The sequence below is a fragment of the Hyaena hyaena genome, unplaced genomic scaffold (genome assembly GCF_003009895.1).
Source record: "Hyaena hyaena isolate Hyena2069 unplaced genomic scaffold, ASM300989v1 scaffold_101, whole genome shotgun sequence".
In the NCBI taxonomy this organism is placed as follows: domain Eukaryota; kingdom Metazoa; phylum Chordata; class Mammalia; order Carnivora; family Hyaenidae; genus Hyaena; species Hyaena hyaena.
Window position 1 is genome coordinate 1,638,402 of NW_024080733.1, and position 26,726 is coordinate 1,665,127.

A 26,726-nucleotide genomic window follows, 5' to 3' on the forward strand; every position below is an offset into this window, starting at 1 on the left:
TCACATGCACTGTCTCCCCCCATGGGGTAAGTTGTGGGCCAGAGGGATCTTTCTGGGTTTTGAGTTTTGCTGGCCCAGGGGAGCAGTAATGTAGTCAAAGTGAGACTGTTCTTCCAACCATATTCAGTGTATCTGATCTTGGGTTTTGTGGTCCCTGGGGATGCTGGAACATTTCTGCTATATTGAAGAATTCTTACCAAGTGTTTTCATCCATGGTGACTGTCCAACAGTGTTTCTGTGTAGGGTGAAAACTGAGACCTTCTGTTCTGCCATCTTATTGATGTCTTTCTTTTGGGGTCCAAATTAACAATCTAGTTAACAATCTTTTAAGTCCAGATAACAATATCTGCCTTTTAATTGGAATATTTAGATCAGCTATATTTAATTTAATTATGTTTGGGTTTAAATACAACACCCTTCTGTTTGGATGGGGGGGGGGGTGTTCCATCTGTTCTTTGTAACCTTTTCCCTTTTATTCCGGTTTCTTTTGGTTGACTGTGCTTTATGTCTTGTAAAAAAAATTCTATTTCATATTTGCCTTATCCATTGCTTTATTGTTTTCAAATAAAACTACTGCTTTATGTAGATTGGTTTCTGTCATTCCACTACATATCATTTACACTGGTTTTCTATTCTTCAGGTTTTCTTCCTTCCCTATATATATGTTTTGAGTTGATTAAACTTTCTTTTTTAACTGTATCTTTCCTTGGTTATTTGGATGTTATTCTTTTCTTACTCTTTTTGTGGGTTTGCTTCAAATTTTAAAATGTATTCTTGATAGCAGAACCAAAAGTTACTTATTTTATTTTATTTTCAAAACAGTACAAGAGACATAAAGACCTATACCTCTGATGACCTGATCATTTTTTATGTTTTTTTAAACAGTATTTTAGTTGTTTTAAAAGTTTTTTCCATTTATTATTAATACTGTTTCATAATTGCAATGTCTGTTTATATATACCAACAGTTTTATCCATTTCTATACTTTTCCTCCTTGTATCTCAGTCCATCCTTCTCATGTCATTTTTTTTTCTTCCAGAGTTTATTGTCCCACTGAGATCTGAGTATTCATTACCATCATCAGTTCTGGAAAGGTTTCTGCTGGATTAACTTTGAAAATTACCCTTTGCCCCATTTGTTTCTCCAGAACTTCTATTTTTAATATGTTTTAGATGATTTCATTGATTTCTCCATATTTCTGCTACTGTCTTACCTTTTTCTTTTTTATGTTCTATATTCTAAGTAATCTCAGATATTTATTGTATTACATTATTTTGCCTCCCCCGGGCCTAATCTGATGTTCAGTCTGCCCTTTGAGTTTTTAATTTCACTCCATTTTGCAAGCCATTTATCATTTGTAGTTTAAGGAGGTCATTTCACAAATGTACTTTACCTTTCTTTATGGTATACATTTCCTTTTTCATATTTCCATATCACTTTTGTGTCTTTATTTTAAACATATTGCATATCACTTTTGTGTCTTAGGTAACTGAAATTCTGTTGCGTGAATTTCTTGATGATCTAATTTGGTGGTTCGCTGTTTCTTCCTTTGCTTCTCATTTCATCCTTTTCCTTATAGTTCCGGTCGATGAAGTCGTGTTTATCAGCCTTTACAGCAGACAGTCCCTTTGTTTAAGTGGTGGGTAAGCTTCTACAGGACTTCTGGGGTTACTTCTGCCTCTCTCTCCAGGGGTGTTCTCAAAAATAAAAGCCACATTTTATGTTAACTTCTAGCGCCAGGATCTTAGCCCACACAGGAAATGCAATAAAAACCCAACCCCCTTGAAAGCAAACCCTTACGTAGGAATTCCCAGGGGACTTTTTGTCCCCCCCCCCCATTCCCTCCCCTCCATAGCCCTCTTCCTGTCCCCTTCCCCCCCTCAGCTGTGATAGAGAGAAGCTTTCCTCTTATTTCCCTTTTGTGATTGAATGTTTTTCTTGGCTCTTTTTTTTTACAGAGTTTTTCTGTTTTTAACAGGTTTAAAAGGCTTTTCCCCCTATCTCTTTAGGCTGGTAAATTAAATGCTTTGGAGTACTCAGACTGGCATGAAATGAGTCAGGAATTTAGCTACTATTACGTTTGTAGTTTTTTTCCTCATTTTTTGGCCTCTTCTCTGTCTCTTCCTGTCCTTTTCCTTTGCTTTTTAAATTTTCTCTCGTTGTTGAAATATGTTCAGTTAGGTGATTTTTAGCAGGAGGATTTTTCAAGATATCTAGTATGCCATATAGTTGAAAATGCAAATTGTTTCTTGTAGCTCTTGGGAGGGGGAGGGGAGAGTGCAGGTGGGGGAGGGGCAGAGAGGAGGAGACAAAGGTTCTGAAGGGGGCTCTGTGCTGACAGTGTGACAGCAGGGAGCTAAGGAACCATGAGATCATGACCTGAGCCGAAGTCAGACACCCAGTCCACTGAACCACCCAGGTGCCCTAGTTTCTTATATCTTGAAACGTCATTTCTGTACTCCCACCGCCTGTAACTTGCTTATGTCAATTAGAAATATACTACTTCAAAAATTCTTAATATGACCATTCAAATCTCTGATTAAATTCTCAGTTTGCCTTTAATCTTTCTTCTTAAGAGCCTGGTTTTCTGGTGCAAGTTGAATCCCTTTGGAACAAACAGCCAGCACTTCGGTGACATTGCAGAGTGGAGAGTAGGTTCTTTGGTCTTTGGCAAGCAAGGTTAAAGTCTCTCCACCTTGCAGAGTTAACCTTCTCTGTTCTGAAGTGCTGGGATCCAGTGTGCCTCTCAGGAATGGATTCCAACGTCCATGGATCTCAAACTGTTGTATGGCCTTTTACTTTCCTCCTCTTGCTTTTGCTCTTGCTTTGAGGCTGAGCTTTACCCGCCAAGTTCTGTGCCCGACTCACTGATGTGTACACGGTATCCATGTTACAGTGTTCCCGCCGTGAGGACGACTTTGTGTTTCTGTTTAATCATTGTTTATAGCTCTCCATTGGGACCTTCTCTTAGGAGATGGGATATCCTTTCACCTGCTCCCTCAGCGCCAGTATCTCTGATCTTTTTTGTGCAAATTCACAGTTCTGTCCATTTCATCCAAGATACCTTTAAGCTCTGTCTTCTTGTTTGTTTCTTAATTCCATCCCCAACTGATGACCATAGTTGTTTTTCCACAGAGATTTCCAAATATAGGTGTTAACCAAGGGTTTGGGGAGGACTTTAACTTACAGGTGTAATATCTTAATACCTGATAGATGTCAGTTCTCCCCTAGTAGATATTGGACCTCCAATTGGACCCTGGTCCTGTATAACATATGATATGCGTTACCTATTATAGATCTCCTATGATATTAACTAGTTATTGCCTTCTAGGCTTGCTGGGCTAATGTAATGCTTAATGTAGGAAGCAAATATTAAAGCCCTTCCAGGAACCTAACTTGGTTGGCATGGTCAGTGAGCAAACTGTGGTATTTAATACAAGCTGTTCAACTTCTCTCTGTAAAAGTTCATACACTTTACAAGCTGCTCATTGTTGAGATAGTAATGGCCTTTCGGTCCAGCCCTTCCTGGAATCAATGACCAGTCATTGTAGAACATGGTCCTCCCATATATGCTTAATCATTCTTTAAAGTTTCTTTGAGGGTGGTGAAGGGGGAGTAGCAGGGACTGGGAAGTCTGATGTTTATTCAGTCAGATGAATTCTTTATATCTTAGACCAGATGATTAACTTAGAGAGAGTTTCTATAACTATGATTTCTTCTTATATCATCCACACTGATCCAAAAAGTTTTAACGTTAAAATCCATCATCCTTACCCACTCAGAGAATTTGTCAGTTTCACCCTTTGATACAAATAATTAACCCCACATCAGCCATCAGCATACTTAGTATAAAAAATTTAATTAATAATTCAAGACATTTTTTGCCTTTTTATTTTTTATCAAATAAGAGATCTATCCTTATTCTTCTTAGATGGAAAATAGGAAATAGGAATCTAATTTATCTGATCATTTTGGTCCCTATCAGATTTTCCCATGTTTAGTTGCATTGATATTTTTTTTTGAAGTGGTATTAGGAAGCTGAGTGATTATGACTATGCTCCTGTAACTTTTAATTATGGTCTAGCATTTAAATATGGCTAATTAGATACCAGATTTATATCTAATTAATTCTTAAGTACTTCCCTTACCCAAAATTTCTGTTTCACCAAATAAACCAAACAAATATGTGTCACCAACAAAATTTACCAAAGCTTAATCAAAAGCAAACCATTTAAACTATAGAAAGCTGGTAAGTAATTGACTAATAGAATAAGAGTATTTGCCTAAAATGCAGAATGTTGCAAACATTGGTATATTTATTTAAAATAAATTTTCGTGCAAGGAATGCAATTTGCAAGAAATGTGAAGAAATCAGTAAGGTACACCTTCAGTGGTTAGAGATCAGCATGAGTCCTTTAATTCTTACTCCTGACCAGATTAGATGTTACAAGTTAGAGCATAAAATTGAGTAGAACTAACTGGCTCGTAGAGGGTTTGAACTCATGGCCCTACCTCATGCTTTAACACTGGAAAGCACAAAAGCCTCTTATTTTTTTTAAAAAAAATTTTTTTTAATGTTTTATTTATTTTTAGGAGAGAGAGAGAGACAGCGTGAGTAGGGGAGGGTCAGAGAGAGAGGGAGTCACAGGCTGAAACAGGCTCCAGGCTCTGAGCTGGCAGTCAGCACAGAGCCCGACGCGGGGCCCGAACCCACGAACCGCGAGATCATGACCTAAGCGAAAGTCGGACGCTTAACCGACTAAGCCATCCAGGCGCCCCGAAAAGCCTCTTATTTTTAAGAGTCACTCCAGAATAACTATTACAGACAAAAAGGTAATTAATTATTGATCAGAATGATGTCTTAATTACTTTGTTAATTTAATTTTGGGAGCACAGAGGTGGAAATTTTAATATTTACCGTATTTCCTCTTGATTTTTCTTTGTGGAAAGAGTGGAGGGTATTCCTTTTTAAAGGATATGCTTTTTAAAGATTCTTAAAGTACATTTTTAAGCACATTAATTGTTGGACTACATTTCTGAGAGTATGTTTAATTCCAAAGAGCTGTTTTGATTGTGCTCATACCCATCCATATATTATTCGAAATCCAAAGGGACCAAAATGCTGGTTATATATTCAAATGGTTTCTTTGCAGCTGTACTTGAAGTCTATTTGGAAATTCGATGTTTATAGGGGACATTTTCGAATTTTTATATGTTATTTATGTCCTATGAATGCGAGAATAAATAAGGACCTCAAGAATTTGTTTTCACTGCTTCTAAATACGTAAGCAGCCTTATTTGTACAAAAATTCCACTTATTTCTGATAATAATTTTCTCATATTGTATTTCAATTTTAGGCTAAAAATCTTATAGAGAGATTTTTTAATCAGCAAGTAGAAGTTCTAGGCAGACGCGCAGAGCCATTGCCTGAGATATACTATATTGAAGGTACTCTTCAAATGGTATGGATTAATCGCTGCTTTCCAGGGTATGGAATGAATACCCTGAAACATCCAAAATGTCCTGAATGCTGTGGTATGTAATGAACTATAATTTCATGGTTTATATTTACGAAAACTCCCTTCTTTTCCTGATGCCTAAGTGAATGCCTAGTATTTCTTTTTACTATCCTTTAGATATTTCTTTAGTTGCTTTTAAGCAGTGTGTTTGAAAAGACTACATGAACTTGAAGATACAAAAGAAAAAATTCTGGCTTAACTTGGGCCTCGTATTAACATTCTAGAAAAGAGGGGTTCTGGGCCTTAGGCAGTTGTCTGGGAGGACTCACGAATAATAGGGGTGAGTCATTTACTTACTCTAAAAAGAGCCAAATGATGTATTTTTAGAATCGGTTATTGATGAGCTTACATTTGTACAGTCTAGACTAGCTGTATTTTTACCTTCTCTTTTTTTGCAATAAGTATATGAATTGTTTTCTTACCAGTTGTTTTTCTGACTTTTGATCTGAGCTCTGAGGGATCTGAGCTATCTGGCTTTCATCTGTCTTCTCCTTATTAAAGAAGAGAGTTTTATACAAGCTGTTTAGAATGAGTTAATTCATGGAGTCAGAGTCTTTGAATTTTTGTTTTCAAAAGTTGAACGAGGCAATTAATCTTCAGTTTTAAAAGGCTTTCTAATATCAACATCAATAAATTAGTACCATTTTCATTCAGTCTTCTCTGATTGTTCTTTTCTACTCTCTATCTTAAGTTAAATCAGATCCTTTTCATATAACAGAGCACTTAATTTTCTTTTTGCTTTGCTTTATTTAATTGGCTAGAAATTACTTTTCATTTTTTTCCCCCTGAGTTAGTTTTTAGTTAAGGATATGAAATTTGACAAAATATACCTGAAAAATTATTTTAGGAAATATGACACAGATTTAACAAATAAAACACGTGCCAACTTTGTAACTATTTGGATAATCTGTGATTATGTACATCACTTTGGAACACAGACAATGGTGAAGAAAGCCTGGAAATCCCAAACAGTTAAACCAGAACCTGGTAGTTTAGCAACCTTGTGTATTTTCACTCTGTAAAGACCTAAGATAAACTAAAAAGTTTAAATATTTGCATGTCATTAATTTCAAGAATTTTGAAATAGTTAAGCATAGCTTTTTCTAGTGAAATAATAGGGTTGAATCTCTGAGAGGCACATCAAATTTTTTTGCACTTGTAAAATTTTGGATAATACTACAATTGTCAGATTCTCTCACTTTACCGTGTAATTAAAACAGTTTGTTATGCATCTTTACTCCTGGCAGCAGACCCCATGGGAAGTATGTAATGAAGCTTACAAGCCTCAGAAATGTTTCCCGCCTCTAAAACATTGTTTTGTTCTCCCAGACATGTGGTCTGTGCCCACAGAGTTCAGAGACACAGGAAATGCATTCGTAGAACAGTTAGGGAAGAGAATGAAAAGGAAATATAAAGGAAACTGAGTTACAGATAGGCTGGGTCTCAGAGGATGTGACTGAGACACGGTTGGTTTTCTGGCTGATGTGAGACTTGAGGTAGGACTTTGAAGATGCAGGGGTCACGGTTACTATCCAGGCAAGGGGCCTGAAGGAGCATCAGGTTTTGGAGGGCTGGGGTGTGTTGCATAACTAGGGCTAGAGGGCTGCTATCAAGAAAGCTCTGGGCTTAGCAGGGCTTGGAGAGAGCAGAGTGGAAGGGTTCAACTTTCATGTGGCAGCAGGAGTCCTACCTTTGACTGGAGGAGAGAAATGAAATTTATTTTTCCAGTTTTACGGGATCCTTATCATTGCTCAGTATACTTATTATAGTGATTTGCTAAATTTCGTTTTATGCCATCATATGGTAAATAAATATTTCCATTTAGAATTACCTTTGTGCTGTTATCTTTTCTGTTACACGAGTGAAGCAAGACTGAGCTGTCTTTTTAAAACAGAGCTCATTAAGTATAATGTGACCATCACATACAGTAGTTTTTGTCTGTATTACACGAGGCCATCCCTCCAGAATTTTTAGAGAGCAAATGCTGCCCAAAAAACATTTGATCATTCTTTGAATTGGAAAGCAGTATAAAATATACCACTGGTTACAAGGAAAAATTAACATACTAAATGAACTTAAATCCATTCGAGTATAAAATGGAATGCTAGAGAGAAGCAAATGAAAACATATGAGGTACTTTGTAAAACAACTTATTTCCAGAATGAAGAGACAGCAAGTTTATGTTTAAACAAAGAAGATTGATTGGGACAAGAATGTGAGAGAAATGTGTTTACTTTCTCAGCAGTTGGTTAAGGGAACACTGGATGTTTTCTTCTTTTTTTGGATGCTGTACTTCACTGCTGCGACTTTTACCTCTAGATGACAGATAAAGATGGCTTACTTATATACTGGTGCAGACCTAACATTTCTACCTATGTTATCTTGCTCACTTCTAATTTGTTTAGCATTTTAAATTACTTTTCACTGTAAAACCCTCCCCTCATTTCACAGTTAGCATTGCTTAATTTTGTCATGATTTTGTCAATTATTTTGATGCTGAAGAGAGAAGATTCTAATTTCATTTGTGAAATCTAGATGTCACATATTTTCATAAATTATAAAGGTAAAACAATGAAAGACCAGCTAGAATATCCTATTGTTTCCTAATATAATTTCTTTAAAACACAGATTCTGAAATTTGATTTCCTGGATGATTTCTGTAGTTTATATTATTTCTGTAAAACTCTGTGTATCTTGTTTTTATCTTTCTCCATTTTATTCTTATTTAATTGCCTCAAAAAAAAACACCTATATGTCAAATAACATTTTTCGACATAATTTCCCACTTCACCTTCTTTTTCTTCCTCTTTAAACTATGGCAGCGGTTTTCAAACTGGTGTGTATCAAAATTGCCTAAAGATTTTCTCAAAAATGTATCAAGTATGGAAAGCAGACATCTTCTTCTGAGATAAGGTGATTCTGATACACATGGAAGTTTGAGATTCCTGAGTATTAGCATTGGTGGGGCAATACCTTTTTTAAATGCTTGAATAGTAGCATTGATAAGGCAGTACCCAGATAAGATAACTTTCCTTCTACTGGGGAAACAGACTATTTTTCACTGTTGCAGATTGAATGTATAGCTCAGTAATAGTTTATGTAATATTGTTCATTTCTGTTGCCTTCTCTGAACATGAGATTCACTGCTGTTCATTCAAAGCTTTGGGGACTCCCAGGGAAATTCAAGCAAGGAACTCTTTGCTAGTGATATCGTGTCAGTGAGTGGTTAGAAATAATTAGGTTATAGGTACAGTATTTAAATACCTTGAGATGATTTTATTAATAAAGTCTACCTTCTGTGCCTTTGTACTTTAATTATGCAGCAAAAGTGAATGATTTAAGAGAGTTGCTTTTAATAAGGTCTTTTAGACTCTGACATTGTTCTTGCTCAGATATGCAACCCTGAACCTTTGTTTTAATTTTAAATCAAAGAACCAAGAAAAATCATAATAAAAAAAGCTGATAGTGACAAAACAGAATTCGCAAGATCTCTATCCAGATACACAGAGGGGCATCACACGACGATAAAAGAATAAATCTGCCAGGAAGATGTAATAATGTAATATTGTTAAATTTGTGAGTACATAATAAATAGCATGGTTTTAAGTATGTAAAACAAAAATTGTCAGAGAAGCAATACTGGAATCCAAGCCATATAGAAAGGAAATGAAATTGGACGCAGTTAAAAAACTCACAATCTCCCCCAGACATGTTATAGACATAAATGTGTAAACAAAAATTGTAAATATGTTAGAATACAATGTAGAGAAATATCATCATGTCAGTAGCATCAGAAAATGAATTCCCAAAAAAGACACAAAAATCACCAACTTTAATTTTAAAAAATGACTGATAATTTTTTCTGCTAAATTAAGTACTTCTGTTTATCAGGACACTGCAGAGAGAAAAGGTAATTCACAGGATGGGAAAATTATTTGTAGTGGATATAACCGACAAAGGACCAGTACCCAGAGCATATTAAAGAACTTATAAGAAAACTTTTTCAAAAAGACAAAAAACAGTTTTCAAAAGTGGGAAACGATTTGAACAAATGTACAATGCAAGAATAATTCCAGATGATCAATGGGCACGTGAAAATATGTTCAAACGTTCTGTTATTAAGGAAATGATACATTAAAGGCAGAATGAGATCTTACTACCCAACTGTGAGATTGGCAGGAAGTAAACAGAGCATAGTAGGTGTCAAAAAGGGGTGGAGGCCCAGGCGCAGCCACACTCTGCTGGAGTGAGCGGAGATCACGCTGCTTTGGAAAACAGCTCGGTGGTGTAGTAAAGGTGCGGTGCACACGTTCTGTGACCTGCGTTTGGCTCAGGGAAGTTTCATCACAGCGTATTTGCTAATAGTTCCAAACTAGAGGCAACCCAAGTGTCCACTGATGGTAGAGCGTATGAGTAACTGGTGATCTGTTCAGACAATGGAGCGCTTGACAGGAATGACAGTGAATGAGTGGGGATCACACTCATGGATGCATTTTATTAGCAGCGCTTACAGGAAAGAGGCTAAATGCCACAGAATCCACGTAACGTAGGCATAGCTCAACTCTTGTATAGAGAGGTATTCCTGAATGCCAAAGCTGTCATGCGACCCAGGGACATCACTACCACAAAACAGAAGAGCGTTGACCTCTGGAGGGACAGAATGGGCAGTGATTGGAGGGGGCACAGGAGAAATTTGAGGGTGATGGCACTATGCTGTGTTACAGCCTATACTGTTTCCAGACAGGGTTCTGCGCAAACGCTCATTACATTGTACATGTATGTCTTTTTCTTCTCTTCATGTGTTATACTTCATAAGATGTAAAAATATTAAATTTTCCCCTAAAGCTTCACCACCGTTGTTAAAGGCGCTGTGAAGAAAAAATTTACAAGGGTGTTTTCCTCTTATAATTCAAACTTACTGTTGTATGTTTTCACTTGATTTTTGTCTTCATAAATTTACAGTCCTAGCAGCTATTAGTAATGGCCCAGTGGGAATAATGAAGTCATTATGACTGACTTCCTGTTAACCATTAAGTTAGAAGCATCGTTCTGTATGACTCTGCTGTTCTCAAACAGGTTTTATTTATTTAAAATGGCTAGCCGACAACAGCCAGCAATGTTTAAGCATTTTCTGTTAAACTGTAGATTATTTCCTGTTGTCACCACTATGTTAAAGGTGATTCACAATTACACTTAATCAGCTTTTATTTTTTGAGTTACTGCCTTGTATACATTTCCAGAAATGTATTGATTTTAAAAAATGAGCATTTTCACTTTGGATATTTTCTGGTTTGCTCTTCCATTACGATTTTAAACGTTCACACCGCCTTCACCCCTCTCACAAGAGAGGTGGAATCATAGACATTCTGGAACGTCTTTCGATGGACTGTGAGCGTCACTTTTCCAAAAGTAAAAAAGCCGACTTTTACAGCCATTTAAAGTGAGGCCGCGTCGCTCCCCTCACTGCAGGCTGCATGGGTAATTCCCTGAAGTCTACAGATATGTCACACTTGTCACGCAAGGCCTGTTCCCTGGACAGCGTCCCGTCACCTCCTCTTAACTCTTCCGCACCATCTTTCTCCCTCACTGCACACCTGCAGTTAAATTCTCCTTCAGGTCTTTCTCCCAAATTTATCTTCTCCTCTCTGTCCCTATTAGTCATCTAATCTGAGTTCCGTGTGTGTGTGTGTGTGTGCGCGCGCGCGTGTACACGCGTGTGGAATGATCACATTCCCTTCCTAACTGGTGTCCCGTAGTTCTCCTGTTCAGCCCGTATCTCGCATAGCTTCCACTTACACCCCTAAATTCCAAATGTAATCCCTTCATTTTTTTTTTCTTACTTTAAAACCTTCAGTAATAAAACCTTGGCTTCGTGGCATAACTTGCTATACCCGCTATGAGCCAGTTCCTCGTTATCTTTCAGCCACTCATAAATACCCTGAGCACCGTAGTGGCATTGTTTTATATTTTATTCATCCAAGCATCTGTTAGAATTCAGAGATAAATACAGTGCTTATCTCGCAGCGTCAGACCCTACGGATACATTGATGAACGACCTGAAAAAGTTGCTTCTCTGGTGTTTAAATTTATCAACTCTTAAACAGGGGAGTGAACAAAATGATTGCACGTGGTGAAGGGCGCAATAAAACACGTGAAACAAGGTGATGTGATATACTCTAGTGTATCAGTCGGGTTCAAACAGGAAACAGAGGCCTGCTCACTAGTATTTTCAGTAGCATGTCATAAAAGTACCGTTGTTAGAGGTTTGGGCGGGGCGAATGGCCAGTAAGGTGTATTGAAGCATCTAGAACCACAGCACCTTGAAGCATCTAGCATCCGCAGGCTTGAAGGAGGACGGCGACAGGCTGGAGCTGGGGAGACGGGATGGCTGGTGCAGGCTGTGGGCATGTGGTGAGGCGGTCACACCGGATGCCCGGCAGGGGGCCAGGGGAAAGGAATGCCGTGTCCAGCAGACCTCTCAGGGAGCCTCCCCCTGGCCAGACACAAGGGGAGGGACCCTGGGTGATAAGGAGTCTATCAGTGTTGGCTCCAAGAGGCATAGAACAGGGCACAGAAGGGGGGGGGGGAATACACCAGGCTGTGGTTTAAATGGAGACTGACCATCAGAGAGAGCAAGTAGGGTTTGGATGGAGGGCTACGTTAATTGGATTTTGAGGAAGACTTCACCCAAAAAGTGACTCCTGAGTTGCGCCGTGTGTGATGAGAAGAAGCATGACCTGCAGAGATCTGTGAACAGAGTTTTCCTGGCAGAGAGAAAAAACACAAAAGTAAGACTGAGCGTGGCGTACTTAGTAACTGATTCCTGGCCATGGCAATAGTGAGAGTGGATGGATTTCATACGTTGAAGGGGCACAGGCAAGAAAAACCATTCGTGGATTGTGAAAGCATGAGGAGGACGGGAGGAATAAGGTGTGGCTCTTAAGTTTTAAGTGGGAGTGTGTGGTATAACTGAGATCTCAGTTAAATGGTTTTCTGTCATGTCAAGTTGCAGGGTGATTTATTTCAATTTGAGCGTCCAGTTTCTCAGACCCGTGTGTTGAAAAGTTCACGTTCTACTAAATGCTCAGTTGAAGTATCTGTATAGGTACAGGGAGATATGTTTTAAGTCCCAGTATCGTGGTATTGGGGGGGACGGGTCTTTTGGGAATTGGTTTTTTGTGTATGGGGGAAAGTCAGGGTCCGGTGTTATTTACTTGCATATTTACTTTACTATTCAGTTTTCCAGAATCTTTTGTTTAAAAGCCCATCCATCATACCTGGGATGGTCTTGGCTTTCTTGTCGGATATCAGTGGATCCTGTAGGGGAGGGTTTGTTTCCGGGATTCTGTTCTGATCCACTGGTCTGGGTGTTTGTGTTCATGCCACACTGTTTCCATCAGAAAGTGTGATTCCTCCAATTTCGTCTTTCTTTTTTAAGATTTTCTAGTTACTTGTAGATACATGAGTTTACATATGGATTTTAAGGTGGCTTTTTTTATTTCTGAAAACACACACACACACAGTTGGGATTTTGATAAGCATTGCACTGAATCTGTAGATTGCCTTGTGTGGCATTAATGTTCTCATCTTAATAATATTAAGCCTTCCAATCCATAAATATAGATGTCTTTCCAATTATTTATGTCTTCTTTATTTTTTTTCAGCAATGTTGAAAGCTGTAGTTGTCAGTGTACAGGACTTCTACCTCCTCACTTAAATTTATTTCTAAAAATTTTATTCTTTTTGATGCTATTGTGAATAATTTTTAAATTTTTCTCTTGAATTGTTCATTGCTAATTTATAGAAATGCAGCTATTTTAGTGTATTGATTTGATATGGTGCAACTTCACTGAATTTGTTTATTAGATTCATAGGGGTGCTTTTCTTAAATCATAAGATCATGTCATCCATGAGCAGAAAGAATTTTCTTCTTCACTTACGGTTGGATTCCTTTTATTTCTTTCTCTTACCAAATTACTCTGTCTAGAACTTCCACTGTGATGACTATAAATGCCAAATGTGGACATCTGTGTTAATTTTAATTTGGGGGGAAAGCTTTAGTCTTTTATTGTTGCTATGAGTGTTTCATATATGGCCTTTACCATGTTTAGAAAGTTTTCTTCCACTCATAGTTTATTTTTATCATGAGTGAATATTGACATTGGGAAAATGGTTTTCCTGCATTCATTGAGATGAGGATGTGTTGGATTTCTCTCCCTTTATTCTGTTAATCTGGTATATTACATCAATCAAATTTTCATATGATGAACCATCCTTGCATTTTGGGAATAAAAACTCACTTGATTGCTAAATTTGGTTTCTTTGTATTTTATTGAGGAATTCGCATCAGTATTTATAAGGGACTGTATTTTTCTCATAGTGTCTTTGTCTGGCTTTGATATCAGGGAAATCCTAATAGAATTAGGAGGTTTTACCTCATTTGGAAATTTTTGGATGAATTTGAGAAAAGAATTTGTGATACTTTCGTTTAAATTTTGGTAAAATTCATCCGTGAAGTCATGTAATCCTGGGCTGTTCCTTATGGGGAGGTTTTTGATTACTGATTCATTATTTTATCAGTTACAGGCCCATTTGGATTTTTTACTTCCTTATGGGTCGTTTTTAATAGATTATGTGTTTCTAGAAATTTTTCCATTTCACCTAGGTTATTCAGTTTGGTTGGTGTACAATTATTATATAGTTTTATATTCTTAAAATCAGTAATAATGTTCCTATGTTTTTGTTTGTGTAAAATCAGTAATGTTCTTAATCTTACTTAATCTAGCTGAAATGGTCAATTTTTTTATTTGGGCTTTGTTGATTTTCTCTATTGTATTTATTATATGTAGTATATAAATATATACATATTAACCTCATCCTTAATCTTTATTACTTCCTTCATTCGGCTGGCTTTGTGTGGAGTTTATTTCACCTTTCCTAGTTCCTTAAGCTAAGTTCATGTCAGATCTTCCTTCTTTTTTGACATATGTATTTAGAGTTATAAATAATACTCTTAACATTTGTTTTGCTGCATCCCTTAAGTTTTGATATATTGCGTTCTCATTTTTATTTGTCTCATGTTATTTATTTTCTTTGTGTTTATTACCTGATTCATTGGTTGTTTATATTGTTTGATTTCCAAGTATTTGTTGATTTTCCAGTATTCTTACTATACTGACTTCTAGTTTCATTCTGTTGGGATCACAAAGGATACTTCATTGATTTCAATCTTTTAAAATTGATTAAGACTTCTTTTTTTTGTGACCCAACACATGGTCCGTCCTGGTGAATGTCCCACGTGCACTTGATAAAAATGTGATGTCGGCTTCTGTGTATGTCTCTTAAGTTCTGTTGGCTTATAGTTTTGTTTGAGCCCTGTATTGATCTTTTGTCTGGTTGTTATTATTAAAAGTGGAGTATTCAAGTCACTATTTTGTGTAACTCTTTTTCCCTCAGTTCTGTCAGTTTGCTTTATATATTTTAGGACTCTATTGTTAGGTGCGCACATATATGTTTATAATTGTTGTGTCTTCATGATGAACTGAATTGTCCCTCATCAGTATGTACTATCCATCTTTTTATTTTATAACAGTTTTTCTCTGAAAGTCTGTTTTGTCTATATTAGGATACCACTCCAGCTTTCTTTGGTTATTATTTTCATGTAATAAATAAGGTTTTTCTGTTTTTCCACTTATAGCCTGTTTGCATCTCAGGCCCGTTTGGGTCTCTTCTGGATAACATGTAATTGCATCATTTTTTATTATACGCTCTGCCAGTATCTGTCCCTTGATTAAAGAAGTTCATCCACTTACATTTAAAGTTATTGCTTAAAGAAGGGGCTTCAGGTTTTCTTTTTATATTTTTTTCTGTATTTCTTAAAACTTTTTTGTTCCTGAGTTCTCCCATTGATGTCCTTTTCTGTTTAGTTGATTTTTTTTATAGTGATGCTTTTTGATTCTCTTCTTATTTCCTTTATATTTATAGCAGAGCTATACAGTGGGGATGGCATATAATAACCTGACTTTATAATAGTCTAATTTTAACTGATACCAACTTTAATTCATTCAAATATAAAAGCTCTACACCCCCTTTGTTTGTGTCCTAAATTGTATCTTTAATATTGTGTGCTCCAAAACCGAGATGTATAATTATTTTTATGGGTTTGTCTGAAAATCCTTTTGAAAATAAAAAAAAGTGGTTAAAAATTAAAATAATAGTAATACCCACATTTATACTCCTCATGCATTTACTTTTACCAGAGATCTTTATATAGTCACCTGGCTTTGAGTTACTGTCTAGCATTCTTTAACAACTCCCTTTAGCTTTTCTTGTAGGGCAGGTGGTTTGGTAATGAACTCCCTCAACTTTTCTTTATCTGGGAATACCTTAATTTCTCCCTTGTTTTCGGAGGGCGGGCATTATTGCTAGATATAGAATTTTCAGGTGACCCTTTTATTCTTTCAGTAGTTTAGGTATACAGTGCCGCTTCTTTCTGGCCTAGAAGATTTCTGCTGAGAAATTGGGTGATAGTCTGACCTAGGATCTCATGTATGTGATGAATCGCTTATGTCTTGCTTCTTTCAATATTTTCCTATACTGTTGCCTTTCAACAGTTAGGTTTTAATGTGCATTGTTGTGCGTCTCTGAGTTTATCCTACTTGGATTTGTTAAGTCCTTCCTGGGTTAGGGGAGTTTTCATCTCTTTTTTCTTCAAATAATTTTTCTCCCTTATCTCTTCATCTTCTCAACCTGGGACCTCTATAATGCAAATGTTTTGTCTGCTTGATCTTTTAGCCTAACTTCATTTAAAATTTTTTTGTTTTTTTCTTGCTCAGCTTGGGTGCTTTCCAGCTACCCTGTTTTCCAGATTGCTGATCTGTCTGCATCTGCTGATCTGTTGATTCCCTCTGGTATATTTTTCATTTTTCTTTTTTTTAATTTCTCTCACTCTCCCTCTCTCTCTGTCTCTGTCTCTGTCTCTACACCCAGGTGACACCAGGATCAAGAGCTTCATTCTCCTCTGTCCCCCATTTCAGTTGTTGTATTCGTCAGTTCTGACAAGTTCTTTATTATATATTCTCTCCCTTTCTTGAAGTTTTCGTTGAGTTCATATCTTCTCTCTAGCTCAGTGAGCATCTTTACAATCATCATTTGAAATTTTTTTTCTCAGGCATACTGCTTATCTCTGTTTCATTTGGTTCTTTTTCTGAGGTTTTATATTTTTCTTTCTTTTTGAAGTATATTCCCGTCTCATTTTGATTGACTTTATGTGTTTCCGGGAATTAGGTGGGTTGGATAGCTTCTCGTAAACCTGAAGGAATGGTCTTGTGTATGATCCTTCCCTCTGTAGACAGTGTGTGCCTGGTGACTTTGGCTGGCTGGCTGTAGCTGAGGCCAGCACGGCTAGGGGGTGCTTTGGTGGGATGACCAGAGTTGAAGTTGGTGTGGACCAGGTGGTCCCAGTGCTCAAAGGAGAGAGTACCGTGTGAGGACAGCTGAAGTGTTTGGAAGCCAGTGGGTCGCAGGGCTGTCTGTACAAAGGGCACCCTGGAGGATAGCTGAGACCAAAGTGACTGTCCTGGGGCGTTCTGTGCAGGGGGTGCCCTGGTGGGGTGTGAGCCAGGAGTTCTGGGGTGCTCCGCAAAGGGGCAGGCAGAGTTGAGGCGGGGCGTGCGGGAGGCGCTCAGAAGACAGAGTCACCCAGGAAGGACAGCTGTTGCTGTAGTTCTTTATTTTTTTAAAGATCTGAATTTTTACCCCTTTGTTCCTTTTCCACATCACTACCAAACTGCCAGCTGATGCTCTTCCCTTGTTTTCAAAATTTTTTTCCTCCTCAGAAAAAAATGCATCTTGAATATTTGGTGATTTTCAAAATATAATTTGGTATTGAGTTGTGATTTAATCTACTGTGGTGAATGAAAATACTGTGTTCATTTAATCCATATGTTTTTAGTCATTTTATTGGAAACAGTGTATATCCTGTAGTTGTTGAGTGTATTGGTCTATAAATCTCAGTTTTGTTCATGTGCTTCATAATGCATGTTTGTTTAGTATATCCTATATTCAAATGGGATTTTTGATCTACTTCTATGGCTCTTTGTTCTGTTCGGTTTTGTCACTTACCAAGAAAAAATGGTCAAAATTCTCAAATATGATTGTTTTTAAAATTAATTTTCAAATTAACAAAACCACTCCAGATTTTTACTTGCGTGATATTTTCTAACCTTTTCATTTTTTAAAAGTAATTAATGTGTGTCTCTTATGAGCAGCATTATAGCTGAACCTTCCAAGTTTTCCTCCATTTTGATGATGTCTTTTAATTGGATTTTTAATCCATTTATATTTAACATATGGTTTATATTTAAGGATACTGTAGTATGCTCTCTTACTCATTTAAGTATAGTGTTTTGATTAGTTTCAAAGGTAAGAGGAGTTAAGGCTTTGATCTATCTTTTTGAGGGACATAATTCAACATACTACAAATCTACCTTTAGCCCCCCTCAAAATTCTTGACTGTGCCGCTTTCAAACTACATTCCCTGTCCCAGCATCCTCTAAAATTTCATTCCATCACAACTTGAGCTCTAAGTCTGAGATCTCACCTAAATGCAGATTCAGAAGTTCCACATCCCCATTATTAAAGTCCTCCACACTGTGTATGGTTGTGAATCCACAGGTGATCCATCTTGGGGCAAAACTCCTCTCAGTCTATGGACATTTGAACTTAGGAAACAAGTTAATCTACTTCCAGAATAAAATGGCGGGATACGCATACGAAATGGGCAGAAAGAAAGGAGTCAGCCAGTTTGGAACTCAGGAGGGAAAAGTCCTTTAAATATCAGGGCTTCAGAATAGACCTTTGCCTCTCAGGCCTTTTCCCGTGGGACCCACAGAGGCACTGGCTTCTGGGTCCACAGAGCCAGTGCATTGGCTCTAGGCCCGTGGCTCTGGCTTGGTCGGCCACTGGGCCTGGGGATGCTTTCCTGCCCATCATTCCTCCCTTTCCTCGAAGGAGAGCACATGTTTGCAGGTAAGAATACTGGCCCATTCCCTGCTTGTAAAAATCTGGAACTAATTTGGAACTCTTTAATTTCATCCTGTCTGTCCCCTTTAGTCCAGGGTGGCAGTGTTTCTGCCATAAAACAGTCACAAAACCTTGCAGGTTTTTGGTGTATGCCCTAGATACTCACACCGTTAATCAGAAATCCTGTGGAGGCACAGATCTTTCCTGAATAACTGTCAATTCCAGGTTTCTAGGACAGTTGAGTGGATCTATGAGTCACATACCTAATTTCAGTAGCAACAGTTTATCCGGCCACACCATTGTCTGCAGAGCTTGCTTTTAAGCTAGCAAATATCCCAATTCCAGTATCTCTTGCAATGTGAGTAGGCCAAGAACCTTTCTCATGATCACAATCTGGTTCTTTCTGCCTAACAGTGCAGTCCTCTATCTCTCTCTTTCCTCCTGCGTTTTACTATGAGCAGCAAGGCAGAGCCAGAGTACACCTTTTATTTTGTTTTCTTTGTTGGGAACTTTTTTTGTTTTGTTTTGTCCTTTGGTTTTTGCTAAAGGTTCAGTTTTTAAAATACATATGACTCTTCAGGTTATTTTCTTCTCTTGGCAATGTTTTGATAATGTGTATCCTTCAGTACCCTAGCGTTGCTCTAATGGTGCTTACCAGATTTTTACATGTTGTATTTCCTTTTCATTCACTTCACAATGCCCATGTCTCTTTTGATTCTCCTTTGAGGTGTCAGTTATTTAGAAGTGTGGCATTTAATTTTTAAATGTTAAGGGGATTTCCAGATATGTTTCTTTCATTGAGACCTAGTTTAATTCCGTTTTTGTCAGAGAACATACTTTACACAACTTGAACACTCTATCGAAATGTTTTATGGCCCAGCAAATGGTATATCTTGGTAAATGTTCCGCTCATACTTCAAGATAGTATGTATTTTTCCATCACTGGGTACAGTGTTCTTCTGTAAATATCAAACAGGTCAGTTTGGTTGTTCATATTGTTTGAATCTCCTACATCTTCCCTGATTTTCTGTCTGAATTTTATTCTGTGATTTAGAGGTGTTTATTTACCTTTCTTACTAAAGTGATTGAGTTGTCTGTTTTTAGTTCCATGAGTGTTGTTTTTTTTTCATTTCTTTTGAACTTCTGCTATTTTTGTATAAATGGTTAAGGTTATCATATCCTTCTGTTTATGGTAACACCCTTGTCGTTATGAAGGGTCCTTTATCCCTTGTCTTTCCTCTGGCTTGTCCTTTGCCTAATAAGTAACAAAGATTTCTCTTTATTAATGTTAATATGGTTTATCAGTCAGGATTCCACCAGAGAAATAGAGTCATTAAAGTATATGGATATTTAGAGATGTATTGTGAGAAATTGGCTTAGGTGATTCTAATAGCTAGTTAATTGATTTAAAAGTCCATAGGGCAGGACCTCAGGGAAATTAGCAAAATGCTCATGGCCACACGCCACAGCTGAAGTTCACAGGCAGAATTTCTTCTGACTCACGGGAGCCTCAGTTCTGCTCTTAGGCCTTGTAACTGAGTACATCAGTCCCACCAGGGTATTCTCTCCTTTCATAGAGTCCATTGATTGTAAGTGTTAGCCACATCCACACAGTGCCTTCGCAGCCATGCCTTCCCAGCTCAGCGCTTGGCCAAGTAACCAGCCAATAGTGCTTAGCCAGGCTGACACATAAAACTAACCAGTACACATGCTATGCTGCATCGTTTACTATTTCCTTACTTTAATTTTTTTTTTTTTTAATTTAAGATGTACGTATTTTGGCAATGTATAATTTGACTCTGCTTTCAAAAAAAAGCTAATCTGGAAATATCTACTTTTTAGTTGGGACCTTTAAACCCATTGTAATGTGACAATTCATATTGTTAGGTTTAAGAGTATCATCTCACTGTTTTCTATTTCCCTCTTATTTTTTTGTTCCATTTTTATGTATTTTTCCACATTGACTAAATCAGTTGAATATAACTGATTCTGTTAATCTTGCTGTTTATTAAGTACAAATCTGTGTATTTTTACTTTCCTGGTTGCTTTAGGCCTATGGTGTATATCATTAATTTATTGAAGTCTGCCTTTAAGTAGTATTCTGTTCATTCACATAAGCACTAAGTACCTCACATAGTATATTTCCATTTCTCCTCTCTTGACCTTTATGCTATTCTTGGCATCCATTTTAGCTTTGTATATATCACAAATCTCACACTACCTTGTTATTATTTTTATTAGCTGATTATCTTTTAGCAGGACATAAATAATAAGCATTTCTCACATATTTACCCATGTAAGTACCATTTCCAGTAGTGTTCATGCTTCATGGAGACTCACATCCATCCGCAGTTGTTTTCCAATGGCCTGAAGGATTTTATTTATTTATTCTTGTGTGACTCTGCTGTTGGAAATACTTCATCTTTCTAATTTCTGAAAAATACGTCTCTTTTTCTTCATTTTTGAGCTACTTTGTTTACCGGATATAGAAATCTAGGTTGACGGTTTTTCTGTTCTTTATCCACTTTTCCAGTGTGGCCCCTTGTTTTCTAACTTGAATTGCTTCTAGTGGGAAGTCCACTGTCACCTCTGTCTTTGTCCCTCATATAGTAGGTGTGTCTCTTTCCAGGGATCCTTCAAAGAGTTTCTCTTTATCACTGATTGTAAAAAACATACATGTGATTCACCTCGATGCAGTTTTTTTCTGCGTGGTTCTTGCCCTTGGACTTTGAGTTTATTGGATCTGTGGACACTGTGCTCTTCGAATTCAGAAAATTGTTCTGCTTTATTTATTTAAATAACTTTAACCCCTTCTCCTTTAGAGAATCCGTTTAAAAGCATGTGAGCCTAACTAACATTTTCTCACAGCTTTTTGTGTGTTTATTTTGGAGTTTCTATTGTTTCATCTTCACATTTTACTGATTATTTCTTTTGCGACATCCAATCTACCGTGAAGCCTACCCCGTGTATTGTTTCATCTCACACATTCTTTTTTTTTTTTTTTTAATGTTTTATTTATTTCTAGGAGAGAGACAGTGTGAGCAGGGGAGGGTCAGAGACAGAGGGAGTCACAGACCGAAACAGGCTCCAGGCTCCCAGCTGGCAGTCAGCACAGAGCCTGACGCGGGGCTCGAACCCACGAACCGCAAGATCATGACCTGAGCAAAAGTCGGACGCTTAACCGACTAAGCCACCCAGGCGCCCCTCATCTCACACATTCTTAGGTTTTGACCTCCAGATAACTTAAACACTTTTTATATCTTCCATGATTCAAGGTTTGAACTTATGGAATATTGTTTTATTAATGGTTTAAGTGACGTCTTTCACTAGTTCTTGCATGTGTGTTCAGAGTAGCTTGCAGTTCATTTATTTTCTTTTCATTATAAATCATACTTCCTTGCCTCTCATACCAGTTAATTTTTTACTGACTGCTCTACATTATGCATGTTTTGTTGTTTGTTGTTGAATGCTTTTGTACTTCTGTGTTCTTATATTAGTGAGTTTTGTCCTGACACAGGTAAGTTGTTGGGAAACAGTTTGACCATTTCTGATCTTGCTTTTAAGGTTTATTAGGCTGAACCAGAGTTCAGTCTCGGCTGATTATTCCCTATGATTGCAGGAGTTTCCTGTACACTGAGGCTGTATGCCTGTCATTCTTGAGGGTTTCCATACTAACTGAAGATGGTAATATGCACTAAAGCCACCCAGTATGAGCACTGGGAACTATTCCACTATAGTATGGCAATAGAATCTAAAAGCTCATGTCCTAAGAAAACAATGAAAAGCTAGGTATTTTGTGACTAGCCTCAGAAGTCACCTTGTGTCACTTTTGCCATACTCACAAAGGTCTACACATGTTCATAAGGAGGTAACACAGACACTACTGCTCAACAGAGTCACAATTGAAGACTGTGTAGGACGGGACATACTGTGTTAGTTATCCCTGCAAAAGTCCTTTGTATTTCCATGTACATTTTAGAATCAGCTGGTCAGTTCCAGATAGAATTATGGTTGAGACAGAATGTTGGCTTTGTACTCATGAACTATTTTAGTTTTTTCATCAGTGTTGTGCTATAAATGTCAATATTCTGTATGAGATGTACAGCTTATGTTTTGATACATGCTCACATTATGAGACAATAACCACAATTAAGCTAAATAACCTCCCATACCTCCCAATGATAATCCATCACCTCCCATACCTCATATAGGTACCATTTGTGTGTATGTGCGTGGTGAGATCACTTAATATCTACCCCTTTAGTAAATTTCAAGTATGTCATATGATATTATTAATTATAGTTACAGTGCTATATTTTGAGCTCTAGAACTTAATTCATCCTGCATAACTGAAACTATAATATCCCCTCATTTCTCCCTCCTACCAGCCCCTGGCAACTCTCTATTTGACTCTCTGCTCCTTTGAGTTTGACTGTTTTAGATTTGCCATGTGAGAGAAACCATGCGGTATTTGTCTTCCTGTGTCTGGTTTACTTCATGTACCATAATGTCTCCCAGGTTCATCCACGTTGACACAAGTGGCAGAATCTCCTTCTTTTTTAAGGCTGAATAATATTCCATTGTATATATAAATCACATTTTCTTTATTCTTTTATTTGTCGATGGGCAGTTAGGGTGTTTCCATATTTTGACTGTTTGTAAACCATGTATCTGATGAGGGGTCAATATCCAAAATCTATAAGGAACTCCTACAACTCAAAAGCGTAAAAACAAATAATCCAGTTAAAAACCAGGCAAATGACCTGAATTGATATTTCTCAGAAGAAGACGTACAAATGGCCAACAGGTATATGAAAAGGTACTCAAAATCACTAATCACCAAGGATGTGAAAATCAAAACCACAATGAGATATCATCATGTTGTTGTCAATAAGACAAAGAGACCTTAGAGAACAAGTGTTGGCGAAGGATGTGGAGGAAAGAGAACGCTTGTACACTGTTGGTGGGAATGCAGACTGCTGTAGCTGTTATGGAAACCAGTATAGAGGTACCCGTCTTTCTTTAAGGCTTCTGGAAGTGTTCTCATCAGTATTCTTCTGTCATTTTCAGTGAGAGTGTCTTACACATGTTTTACTCTATTTTCAATTGGATTTTTTATTGATTTTTCACATTGCTGATTGTTAAAATACAAATATTAATTTAGTTTACATGTGGGATTTATTTCCCATGACCTCTGAAACTTAGTTAGAGGAGATAATTTGTAGACCCTTCTGGTTCGTTATGTAAATAATCATATGGGTTAGCAAATAAAGTATGACTTATTCCTTTCAATCTTTGTGCCCCCATTTCTTCTTCTCTGTTGCAGGGGCCTTAAGTAAATATTTAAATTATGAGAACATGCTTATCTTGTTGCTAATCTTAGGAGGAAAACATGCCACATATCACCTTGAAGTATAATGCTAGCTGTATTTGTTTTTTATACATCCTTTATCAGAGCAAGAAATTCCTATTTATTCTTAGTTCGTGAGCTGTTTTATTATGAATGAGAGTTGGATTTTGTCAACTGCTTTTCTGCATTTATGAAAATAAAACAAAATTATACCTTATCTTTAAAAATATTTATTGAGCCTTACATTTCTTGGACAGACTTCACATCCCCATTACAGATTGTTGTATTTAAGGTGCTAATATTTTAAGGAATTGTGTTACTTCTATTATGCATTTTATTATAATTTCTTTTTCAGTTTTAGCATCATGAACATTTGAGCCATGAAAAAACAAGTTGACAATATTCTTTCGTCTTCTGTATTATGAAAAATCGTATATGTATATGTGTATGACACATATGTTCATGTGTGTATATGTAGTAATTGTATTTTTTCCTTAAATATTTTATAGAATTCACCAGTGAAACCATTTGGCCAGGAGCTTTATTTGTGGGAAAATATTTTTTAATCAACTTTTATGAAGGTGTCATAAATGCACACATTTTCATTTTAAATGCAAACATTTTATTCATACAGTTCAGTGATTTCTGACAGTGTTTTCATCCATTTAGCAAGTACCACTCTGAAGATATATAGAAATTTCTGCTGCCCCAAATCGTTCCCTTATGCCACTTTGTAATCCCTCACACCTACTTATTAAAGACAACTATTTATCCATTCACCTCTTCACAGGCATTTGGGTTGTTTCTAGTTTTGGCTATTGTGAATAGCCAAAAAACCTCTGCGTGAGTTTTTGCGTGGAGCTACATTCTCATTTCTCTTGGGTGACTACGTGAGAGTTAAAGTGTAGGGGAATATGGTAAGGTGTGTTTAACCTGTTAATAAACTCCCAAAGTTTAAAGGGTATTGGTTGGACGATTTTCACACCCACCAGCAATGTATGAGATTTCTGCTTGTTTCACATTCTGACTGTCCTGATATGGACCGTTTTTAAAAACTTAACCATCTCAACTAGCGTATAATACTCTCTGTTTGTAGTACAAATATGCGGTTACCATACACCGATACCAGCTGTGGTCTTACGTTCTCTTTGAGCACTCATACGTATTCTTTTGTGAATTGTCGTTCATATATTTTCCTCTGTCCTTTTATCAAGTTATTTGTCTACTGAACATTGACTTATGAAGGTTTATTTATATACTCTGGAAATAAAAGTCCACGTGTTTTCTCTTTGGACTTTTTTGGTGGTGTCCTTCAAACATCAGAAGTTTTAATTTTGGCACAATGAACTTTCTCAATATTTTTGTTGATGGCCCAAGGATAATTGTGTTCATCCAAGGAATCTCTGCTTACCCCAGATTCCTGAAGAGTTTTTCCTATTTTCTTGTAGAAGTATTGACTTTGCTGCACACCGTTACTGTGCTAAGAGTTTAGTTTTGATTTTTAGGATTTTTTTTTCCATACCTGATCGTGTCACACGGGAATAAAGACACTTTGACTTTTTATTCACAGTTCCCACCCCCTTGGTTTATTTTGTCCCATTAGTCCAGCTGGCGTGTTCGGAAAAACGCCTAACGGAAGTGGGGAGAGTGGGCGTCTTCTTCCTGTTCCTCTCGGCACGGCCCACAGGCTCTCCCAGTTAGGTGGGATCCCAGCTAGAGGCTTTTCAGAGGTGCCATTGCTGGGCGAAGGGAATTCTCTTCCATTCCCTGTTTATTTCGACTTTTGATGATGACTGTGATTGAATTTTGTCATGATTTTTACACACTATCAAGATAATCCCGTGGTTTTTAACCTGTTGCCATATTTTGTGATGGATTCATGGATACACAGATGTTGAACTGACCTTGCATGAGCTTACCTAATATAAACTACCCATGATCATCATGTATGATTTATAATTTCTGTATATCACTGGGTTTTATATGCTTACAGTTAAAGATATTTGCATCTATATTCATGAGGGACTTTGATCTCTAGTTTTGTAAATATTTGTAAAAGTTTAGTATTATGGCACTGCAGGGTTTTTTTTTTTAATTTTTTAACGTTTATTTATTTTTGAGAGAGGGAGGCAGAATGTGAGATGGGGAGGGGCAAAGACAGAGGGAGACACAGAACCTGAACTGTCCTGAGCTGTCAGCACAGAGCCTGACGCGGGGCTCCAACTCCTAGGCCATGAGATCATGACCTGAGCCGAAGTCGGGTGCTTAGCCAACTGAGCCACCCAGGCGCCCAGGGGCACTGCAGGTTTTAAAAATGAGTTGCAGTCATTCCCTCTTCTTGCTTTGTCTAAATAGTTTGTAAAATTTATATAATTTCCCCTTCAAATGTTTAATTCTTCATTGAAGCCATCTGTACCCAGAGGTTTATTTTTGCTTATTTGGTTTGCTTTTGGGGGGCAGGTGTGTGTGGGTGTGACAGAGATTTATTATGGCTGTTTGGAAACAGATCTTTTATGTATATGTAACGGTATAATGGTGTATTTCAAACATCTAGAAACCTATAAAATGATATTGTAAGCAAGCACGCACATGTATCGTTGCAACAAGTAAACAAGTGTCTCTATTCAGGACAGGTTTTATATTGTCGCTTATTCTAAGATTTGAAGCAGTTTTAAAAAGAAACAGCTGAATCCTCCTGTAAACGAGGCCTCCACAGTCCGTTGTCTTTCCTTTCTGCTTAGATACATCTGTTACCAGAATTTGGCATTTTTTATCCCAATTCAGGATGTTTTACTTTTCACTTTATTGACTGAGGCAGTCAATAATGATAGAT

At 37.2% G+C, this 26,726-nt stretch overlaps 1 protein-coding gene across 2 annotated transcripts in view; it reads left to right on the forward strand.

The window, feature by feature from the left end:
* LOC120234048 (zona pellucida binding protein) overlaps positions 1 to 26,726 on the forward strand; it is a 111,347-nt gene that overhangs the window by 68,969 nt on the left and 15,652 nt on the right. For both annotated transcript variants that reach the window (XR_005528970.1, XM_039235668.1), the window contains exon 7: positions 5,359 to 5,536. Coding sequence is in view for 1 of the 2 variants with exons in the window: in XM_039235668.1 (XP_039091599.1) it covers positions 5,359 to 5,536 (178 nt within the window). In the remaining variant the exon portion in view is untranslated. The remainder of the gene's footprint in view (positions 1 to 5,358; positions 5,537 to 26,726) is intronic.